This window comes from Nelumbo nucifera, chromosome 4 (assembly GCF_055504915.1).
Source record: "Nelumbo nucifera cultivar China Antique chromosome 4, China Antique-T2T, whole genome shotgun sequence".
Classification (NCBI taxonomy): Eukaryota; Viridiplantae; Streptophyta; class Magnoliopsida; order Proteales; family Nelumbonaceae; genus Nelumbo; species Nelumbo nucifera.
The window spans coordinates 92695192-92705407 of NC_142652.1; the positions used below are offsets into that span (position 1 = coordinate 92695192).

At 37.1% G+C, this 10216-nt stretch overlaps 1 protein-coding gene across 3 annotated transcripts; it reads right to left on the reverse strand.

Moving 5' to 3' along the window:
- Positions 1 to 2681: 2681 nt before the first annotated feature.
- Positions 2682 to 4200, reverse strand: LOC104611011 (A20/AN1-like zinc finger family protein). 3 transcript variants are annotated; one of them, XR_016085243.1, is made up of 3 exons: positions 4059 to 4199; positions 3625 to 3827; positions 2682 to 3486 (listed from the first exon to the last, which is right to left on the reverse strand). XR_016085243.1 is itself a non-coding variant. In XM_010277915.3 (2 exons), exon 2 carries the CDS (start codon positions 3407 to 3409, stop codon positions 2891 to 2893), a length of 519 nt encoding a protein of 172 aa, XP_010276217.1. In that variant the 5' UTR covers positions 3410 to 3486; positions 4059 to 4200; the 3' UTR covers positions 2682 to 2890. The 3 variants fall into 3 exon arrangements, 2 of the variants coding, with proteins under 2 accessions (XP_010276217.1, XP_088758819.1); XM_010277915.3 differs by lacking the exon at positions 3625 to 3827 and having other exon boundaries at positions 4059 to 4200; XM_088902693.1 differs by lacking the exon at positions 4059 to 4199.
- Between the last annotated feature and the right edge of the window lie 6016 nt (positions 4201 to 10216).

A 10216-nucleotide genomic window follows, 5' to 3' on the forward strand; every position in this document is an offset into this window, starting at 1 on the left:
TCATATTCCTTTAGGAGAAATTCTACAACATGAATGATTTTAGAATCACCACATCAGCAAAAAAAAAAAAAAAGGTTCTAGAACTTTGTTTTTGTTTTTGAAGGGAAAAACAAGTTGCTTTTGTTTCAAAAAAAAAATGTTTTTGGAACCAATAAAATATTGGTTTTTAAAACAAAAACAAATTTTCTTGTATAAAAATTATATAACTTATGGAACATGATGTTGAATAATCAAATGAATACATGTTTCCAAAACAGATTCAAGAACATGCTTTTGGTTTTAGTTTTGAAAACAAAAAACACACACAACCAAGAACATGTTTTTTATAAGGTTTTTAAAATCGAACTGGACAACAAACTGGTCTGAGGTCCGATTCCCAGGTCCAATGATCCGACTGATCAAACCAAGTGAACAGCCCGTTCTAACAAAAAAATAAAAAAACTTTAAAAATTTAAAAAAAATAAGAAGCGACCAAAATTGTTGGACGGTTCAAATGATTTGACTACCCGGGTCAGTGGTTCGGTGACCACCCCTATTTTTCACTAATACTATGGTCAGGGGTGGAGGCAAAAGTATATTGGTGGGCGTCCATCATCCCAAATTTCTTGTTAAAACCATTATGGTCAAAAGCATAATAAAGTGGGTTCTTCCCCCATTCCCCAAAATCAAAATTAAAAAAAAGAAAAGTTTATTTTTTCTTTAAAAAATCTATAATAGGCCGGACCCAAACCTTTCCTCCCCATTTCTCTTATCTCATTTTCTTATTTAACCCCGCCCCAATAAAAGAAAATTTCTGACTCCGCCACTGCCTATGGTCATCTCCCTTTCTTTTGTTCCTAACAACTCAATCAAAATCTTTTTAATATGTGGATCAATTGATCTCTGAAGGATCAAGAGAAAAAAAAGGATTTGTGAAGAAAGCCCCCGTTATGGTGAGCTTCTATTGATTGCTCCCATGGTCGTAACATGAATGCAACATCCCATTTGAAGAAAAAGATGAACAGTATGAAGGGGTAAAACTGAGATTTTAGAAAAAAAATATTAGCGGCCATGTGAAACATCTCTAAACGTTACATTGATAGAAAGTGTGGGTATGGGAGGGGAGCTTGGATCTGTTACCCATTGGCACTACAGCTGCATATTAGAAATGCCTCGCCATTCAACAGAAGATGTTTCCAATATATGATAGCGTTTCATGGGTAGAAATGTGGGAACAATTTGTTGGTGTAGCAGATCCCACCACGAATTGGAAGAATTGAAAATATCTGAGAATCAGTTCTGGACTGATTGTAGGACTTATTTTTAGCAATATGTACAATACTTTTGTGGGAATGATTAAAGTGGCAAAAAAGGAATATTCAATCTGATGGAAAGACATCAAAATTGGCCATGTGGATAAGATCCCAGCCCTTTTTAGGATCATTTATACAACCACCGTAGAAATTGTAATAAATAAATAAATAAGAGATATCTTTCTCTTTCTTCCAGGTGGATAAGTCCAATGTTCAATATGCTGTTGATCCGATCGGATGAACCATTTGAATCGTCAGCCAAACAGGTAAAAAATTGTTAACTTCGTCAAAAACACCTGTTCAATCTGATGAGTCAGTGACCGAGTCGTAGATTGTACATTCGATGCATGCAAAACTTTTGAAAGCCATAACTTTGCACTCTGATGTTCGATTGGAGTGATTTTTCTTTTTTTGATTTTGGGTAACTTTTCAAAATCTATGTGTCCCAAGGCGCATTTCCCTGTTATTTTCATGAAAAAAAAATCCTTTTTGTCCTGAAATTATAATTTTTAATAGTTTTATAAATAAAAAATAAAAAACTGAATTAAAAACATAAACTAAATATAAAATAATACATATAACATATCTAAAACATATTTATACATTATTTATTGCTAAGTATATATTTATACACACATATGCACTGATGTAGCACCGTCTGAACAGTTCAACCCGATCGATCAAACCGGTGACCCGTAGGCAAAAATGGTTCAGCCTCTGAGTCAATTTTTAAAACATTGGATAAATCCCACTCATCTGGACATGATTTTTAAAATTGGACCGAATAAGAAACCATTTGGAGTCCAATTCCCGAGTCAAATAGTTTGACAGTCCAGTCCAAACACACAGCTTTCTCTGACAAAAGAATAAAAAAAATTAAAAACAAAAATAACCAAAAAACGTTTGTCCAAATCGATAATTCAACCACTTGGGTCAACGGTTCACCAAACGGACCGTTCCCAGTTTTTCCGGTCCAGTTCTGAAAGCACTGCATCTGGGTGCAAAACATTTGAATTTCACTATTATATCTTGACAACCTGTGCTGTTCACGGCAAAAAATTAAAAAAAAAAAAATTACTGATACAAGTATTCTGGGTTTATTTATTTATTTGTTGAAGTCTCTTGGCCTCCTGTGAATTTGACAATATCAAAGACCATCTCTAATTCAATAATAGTATAATTATATTAATTAAGCCTCCGTTTGGTTTCAAGTATTATGTAGGAAAATGAACGAGTCATCCAGCAAACAGCCTCTTCTCCTCCATGGAATTCCCACCAAAATGAAGAATCTTAAGCCTACCTACCTATTTACTCAATTAACTAAACTATGTTATTCAACTAACACCAGGAAAAAAGCAAAAACAACAAAAACGAAGAAAAGAAAACTCATTGCAAACAACAAATCCACTATCAACTTTTATTATGGAATCCACTTTTGCAATCCATACAGCCTGTATTAAGTAAGTCGTCCATCCAAAGGGGTCCCAAGCAATTGAAAAGAAAATGAAAAGAAAAAAAAAAGAAATTAAAAGAAAAGGTACCCTTTGGAAATAAAGATGAGAGGAGCTGAACTGAACTCAAGCCTTTCAATTCCAGTCTCAGAACCTGTGAATCTTCTCGGACTTGATCACAGGGTTAGCCTTGGCAATTGCATCCCGACCCAAGGCCTTGAAGTCGAATGAACAGGCGTGCATCTCCGGGTACCTGTGCTCTCCGCAGAACGTACTCCCGCACCTGCACTTGAACCCTAACACCCCAACTCGTTTGTTACAGCACCCACACCTGTTCTTCACCTTCATCGACCGCTCCGCTCCGGTTGCCGTCGAATTCAAATCCGCCGACGATGACGACGAAGCGGAGGAGCCCAAAACATAGCAATTAAGCGAAGATGAAGGACCCAATTGTTGTTGTTGTTGCTGCGTTGATGTTGCCAATGTTGTGGGGTTAAGAGATTTCCCGACAGCAGCTTTAGCAGAGGCGGCTTGTTCTTCCTTGGTGCAGAAGTCTCTGTAGCACTTGGAGCAGAGGTTCAAAGTCGCCGCTGTTCCAAAGAAACCACACCCATTAGCGCAGAGCCGGTGACTTTCCGGAGCCTGGAATCTCTCCTCGGAACCCATCTTCTCCGGTCTCTAAGTCCCGAATCCTTCTCGCTCGCTGGTTTTCGTTTTCCTCAAAGCAATGAAAGAAAGCAGAACTGAAAAATGAAAATGGAAAAACAGCTTAAATATTACTTGTAGGGAAATTTTTTGTTCAAGTCAGAGTTGACAGCTGACTTCAATTTTCACCAATAAGACTAAAATACCCTTCTTACTTGCTTCCCAAGGGTACTTACGTCAAAGGCTACTTTTGTCAAAATCGTACTCCTTCGGGAGCTTCGTGAAACTGTTTTTCCCCTTTTCACACTGGTTTTTCAAGATTTCCTAATTTTCCTACATTTCTCTGTTCCTTCTTCACTACCCATCGGCAACCGCCATTTCAAAGCCGATAACGATATCAGCGAATCACGTTTCAGGAAATTCCTGAGCTATAACCAAACTTTCGATGCAAAACACAAACAGAATCATCAATTATCACTTCTACAAAGAAAAACCGCAATTTTCATAAAATTCCTAAACACCAAAACCAACCCTCTGAAGAAGAAAAAAAAATCAACAGATCCAAAATCGATAAGAAAAATGATACAGATGATCAGATGAAGAACAAGAAATCAAGTTTTTTGCACCCCAAAAAAAAAGAAGAACAAGGAATCAAGCGACAATTACCAACCTGTTTTACTTGTCGATTGATTCGATTCAGGATCTCTATGAATCTGTCTGTCCCCGTCTCTTAGGAAGGGGGAAGAAAAGAACGAACTCCAGAAATGAACCCGAGACTTGATTCTGGAAGGGTAGAAATAGAGCAGAGTCGCCCCTTGTTTAAGCTCAACGACGGCTCATTTTCTTCAGTTTCTCCCCATTATTAATTAATTAAAAAATTGGAATTAAAATATCAATAAACAAAACAAAACTTCTCCTGCTCTACGCACCTTGCGTACCACGTCAGTTCACGAGGCAAAGCCAGAGGTACCCGGTTGATACACCAACAGACCAATCAGCTACATGTGGGCCCCATATCTGAACGGAATATAGAAGGCGAATAATAGGACACGTCATCTAATACCGACAGCTGGCAGTGACGAGAAGATAGTTCTGGTTACTTCTATAAATTATATTCTATTCTATTACACTAAAAACGGTGATACTAATGTCGTCATCTGTTAGGCGCGAGCCGCCGCGTTGGATGGTATGACGTGACGCCTTTTCTTTCGTTTTTGCCCTCGTGAATGCATACGGGAGCACTGACGGGCTGGGTACGTGGCGGTGTAGCTTGTTCAGCGTTTTTCACGCTTACATGAGAATTATGCCACGTCAGTTTCGTACAGATGAGTCCTGATGATGTGGAGCATCACGATTGGTCAAAGTGTCAATTCTCCAGTTTCTCTGGGAGAGGATTCAAGTGCTCACGAGTCGCGAGTCACGAGACTCTGCCACCTAAATCGATTATTAATCGTAATTGTTGCTTTTCGTTGAAAATCAGACTTACTTCAACGCTAAGCATGCAACGGTCCTGATTAGCCATCCCCCGTCGTTCGGATAGTGACGTAAGAAGTAACCGGTGGACGGCGGGTTAATCAACGAACTTACTAAATCAAAGTTTTAAAAAATCGATTCGAAACCGGAACCGTTATGGTCAGCGGTTTTTGGGTTTACAAATTGATCATCCGGTTTGAATGGATGGCCTGATTCAATTAAAAAATAAAAAAATAATTAAAACAAAAAATAGCCAAAGAAAAACTGTTGAACGGGTTAAATGAACTGATGGTTTAATTCAATGATTATCAGCCAAAGATTATGTTTGAAATAAAAGAGAACCGGTTGTCTGAATGCTTTTCAGGCCGAACGGTCCAACCATCTAAATCAACGCCAATTAAAAAAAACTGTGCTAAAAGAGACTGGACCGCTGGAATCGGACCCACCCAAGGTTTTATTTTGGGATGACATATATAAGAATAAACAAAGGAAGAAATGGTATATTATTATTTATGTGGGTTTAGAATTTCTCAAACAAACATTTGTTAATTGTTAATTTTGACTTCTTGCGGAAAAAAAAAATGTTAATTTTGACTTATTAACCTTTCAAACTATCCAATGGGCTCCGCCCCTATTAACTTGTGTATTGCATTAAAAAGTTCCATTAACCAGCAACAGCTAATACTATCTGAAAGAAAGCCATTTCCAGAGTTGGTTGATAGATGGTCAGACAGTGTCCCTCCAATTGTAAAATCAGATATTAAATTCACATGATTGTATGTTTTAATGGTAAGGTCAATGAATTTTACATGCATCCGGCTCTATTTTCTCCCCTTAGGCTGCGTCAGTGTAAAGTCGATAACGTTTTATATTAAACCGTGAAAGTTAACATTGTTTTTTAAATATAATGGGTGAAAGAGTGTAAAATTTTACATTGATAAAATCGATGTAGTATTTACATCGATAATTGATGTAAAATTTTACATTTGATAGGTTTTATATCGATTATCGATGTAAAATCCCACTCTATCTAAATGTACGCAAAACTGAACTGGAGTGGAGTTTTACGTCGATCATGATTACACTTTTCTTCTAAATGCGGATAAAATCAAACCAGTGTAAATTTTTACACCGTTTTTAATTTACGTCAATTCCAAACTGACGATGCGCGGTCTGGAAGCTCCTAGCTGGAGGGATTGCCTGGACGTACTCGCGTGGTGAGCTAGATCAAACTGCAAAACAGGGATTAGAGAGATCGGGGTGGATGACCCGGGGAGATTGCTCTGATGCTTAAGTCAGTATTCTTGTAGTGGTTGCGAGCTAAAGTTGGAGTGCTAAAGAGCTTGAATGTAAGTAATCGCACGTACCTGGACCCTGGAGGGGTTGATGCCCTTATATAGCTGAGCTATCATGGGTCTCGCGAAACGGTTTCGGGATCTGCGACCTGAATGGATGAGATCCGTTTCCACTTTAGTTGGGGAGTAATGTATCAGTCAATGAAGTTTATCATCGCCGTCCGATCCGGGCGGGGAGAGGATAAGGCCTGTCATTATACGGCGTGATCCCGTGATATTCAGAGTCCACTGGGAAGCTTCTGGAGTCGATTACGTGTCACTTCAGTTCCTGAGCCCTAAACTGGCTTAGGTGCCGAGGTGACTTTATGCCGAGGTGGCGGAACATTTGAACTATAGAAACTGCTGATTAGGCACCCCTTGCTGAGTTGTCATTCTTCGGGCAGATCGCGTCCACGTGACCTTTATTTACTAGGTCTTGCCAAATTACCCCTCATCACAAACACAACCTTATAATTTGTATTTTGCTAGTATAAAAAAAATTATACAATTAGTTCTTATCATCACATCACAAGGTGCCAAAAAATGTGATTTTGACATGCTTCCACATCAGCAATATATTGTTGATTGTTTCCACAGGTTAGTCTCCAATTGATCCATGTGAAAATAATGATTGGGGTGATGTGTGCATAAGTATTGGCCACACGGCAAACTGCTTACATTTACTTAGACCTACAAGTTATTCTATGATTGATCCTAGTCAAGTTGCTTATAGGTCATTGTCATAATTGGGAAATACATGAACCACATTAATAAGGTTCATATCAAATCAAAGATGGTCAGAGTTGAATTTAGATGGTGATCTATGATATATCTAGATGAGATTTGATAGGATGGAAGAGGTTAAAGTCTTGGGTGCCTTTGGCAGGTCTTGTTAGTAAGATCTTCCAATAGTTTAGATGGACAAAAGATGTAATGAGCTTTTCGGGTCTTGTTTTTAAAGATTTAGACCGTTTGATAAGTATGCTAATCTACCATGATCTATAGAGCTGTTAAATGAAAGATTTTAGGTGCTAAAAGAAAGGAGGCTTCATTTAAAACTTCCAATTTTTTTTTTTTTCCATTTTGTACTTCTATGAACTTTTTAAGCACAAGTCTTTCTAGCTTGGTGTCTTTCTTTACAAAAAGAGAAAGACCAAAACTTCCAAGTTTTGAAAAATTCAAAAGACCACACAAAAAAACTTGTCAAATACCTACTTTGTGAATAATAGAAAGCCCATATCTACTCGAAATCTCCTTTGGGCTCTTAAAAATTTTAAAAATGCCATGTCGAGCCCAAACCATGAGAAAAAGGTTAGGTCAAGTGAGACCCAATCCAAAATTGATAAGAAAATTCTCAAAACCATTCTCCATTTACGCCCTATTAAAATAGACAACCCAATTATTAATATAAACTATGAGGTCGGACCTGATAAGACTCAATTATATAATTGATGACTCTACTTCTAACTTGGTTTAAAACAGCAACAAAACCAATTCTAACCAAATTATAATCAAGACACAAATGCATACCCATACACTGTCTAATAACGTTAGTTTGCCTGGTCCTGTCAATGTAAATTATGTTAAGTTGTGGATGGAATTGCAAGATCAAATGATCTTTGATCACATACATATAGATTCTACTTAATAAGTAAAGTAGATGAATGGATTTACAATATAGGTGGCCAGGGTTTTGGGTGGGAGAGAAGAAGTGGAAAATAAGATGTGCTTAGAAAATTGGATTGGGCCAACCGGTCATGCCAGTTAAACTATGACCTGGGGCACTAGTCGGTTTGGTCTTACCCTAGAAATCGGATTTGCTATAAAACTGGCCAAAACCAACTTACTAGCCAGTTTGATCAAAGAATTGGTGAGTCGGTCTTGGTTTCATAAAATAACTTGAGTTAGTAATTGAGATGAAATTTCAAAATGACAATAAGAAGACTTAGACTCATGTGTAGACATTAAATTTTCTCATGGACTTTAGTATGGGTCATTCTATTTGGACCATGCCCCATACTCTTAAATATGTGCATGGGTCTTAACATTTAGCCTTTGCTATTGCAAATCCATTAGCATTATGGAAGGGTCCATGTGGGGCCCACTTTTAAGTCAAACTTAAATTTAAATTATAAGTCTTAGTGGTTTATGGGAATAATCCAACTAAAGCCCATTTCAAATCCCAAAGAGGAAAATCTAGTTAATGATTGAAGAGAGAATAATTGGTTAAAAATCATTCTCTCTATAAATGGTAAATTACCAAACCTCTTCTTTAAGAAAGGTAACTAGAGCCAATCAAATCTCTAGTCAATCAAAGCATATTTTCCCATTGATGAAAGTTAGCCAATGATTGAAGAGATGATAAATTATTCTCTCTAAGATGGCAATAATTACAATATTTTACTCTCTAAAAAGGGTAAAAAGAGCTAATCAAATCCTCGATCAAGGCGATTAAGAGATTAGTCTGAAAAATCTATAAATAGGGGTTCCCATCAAGAGAGAGGGGACTTTTTAGAGTCAAGGAAAAACTAAATAAAGTTAGAAAGTTCTTGGAGAAGGAGGAAATACATCAACAACCTTTTGAAGAGCAAAGCTACAAGACTTTTGGAATTATTGCAAAATCATTCTTTTGATCAAGTTTTCAAAGCCCAATTAAAGGAAGCAATTTTTGTCATTTTCTAATGTACGGGAGTACGTCATCTGACCCTTGACTTCAATGCAATCCAAATCCTTAGATTGCAAGAAGTACATCACCAAGAGAGAATCAAAGGTTTTATCTCTTTTATAAGAGAGTTTAAAATGCAAAGAGTTTGCATCCCATTTATTTCATAAATATAAAAAAATCAATTTTATTTGAACTTCTTCTATATTCAACTTAATGGAGAAGGGGGTCTTTTGTTAGAATCTAAAAGTTTAGGGGGATGATTGCCACTACCCTAAAGTACAAGGTACTAATCTATATTTTACCCTATTATTTTTATTAAGAATAGGTTCCATGGTAGACCTAAGAATAAGTTCCAAAACAAACCTTGGAATCAATCTTTGATTGAGTACTCTTTGGTTCCAAAAACATGGAACTAACCCCTACAAAGTGGCTCCAAGTTCTACCTTGGAACCAAATCGAACCAACCCATGCTCACCCCTAATGCTATGCATGTCTGAAGTTAAAAAAGTAATCTAAAGATGAAAATATTTACCTTAATACTCAAATTTAATTTTTATAATTTATACTAAAACCAAAGCAAGCTTTGGAATTATATAGTACTAGTATAAGAGTATGTGCTATGCCCATGCGCAAGTAAGCATTAACCATATACGATATTGCAATATTTAGATTTAACTTTTATAACATGCACTGAAAGCATGGAAAGTATTTGATTTATATGGTATACATACAAATATAAGGTTGTCAACAGGTCGGGTCTAGGTAGAACCGGAACCAACCTGATAAGAATTACTAGGGACTTAGAACCAAATCGGTCGATTTTCGGGACAATTAGGTTTGACTTGACGGACCCAATTATAATAAACCTATTGAAAATATTATATAGTTGATTCAGGACCGGGTGAAACTGGCTCCAACCTGATAAGAATTGGGACAATATATCAAGAACCGAAACCACTTAGAAACAAAACCGGCTAAATCGGTTTGGATCCATTGTATCCAACCCGACCCATTGACAGCCCTAGGAAAAAATTGGGGCAAATGACCTAGAAGGGGTAAGGAGTAAACTATGAAACTACGGCATGGAACAATGCATTTGGTACAAGTTCAAATCCTTGTGGGAGACCATGCAATGTGGATGCATACATGATCCATTTATGATTTGAGCTCAAGGTCGGGTCAGGGTCCAACTTACAAAGGGAAAGAATGCATATGGTACAATCCATACCGGTCTGAATTTTAATTGGACCCTTTACTATGAATCTAAGTTAGTTTCATTTTAAAATCTCTAAGTCCTTTTTTGGGCTAAGTAAGCCCAATCTAAACACTGATACTAAAGACTCGATCTCAACGTCT

Excerpts from the sequence above, each read along its gene's own strand:
- LOC104611011 (XM_010277915.3), bottom strand. The coding sequence starts at position 3,409 with ATGGGTTCCGAGGAGAGATTCCAGGCTCCGGAAAGTCACCGGCTCTGC.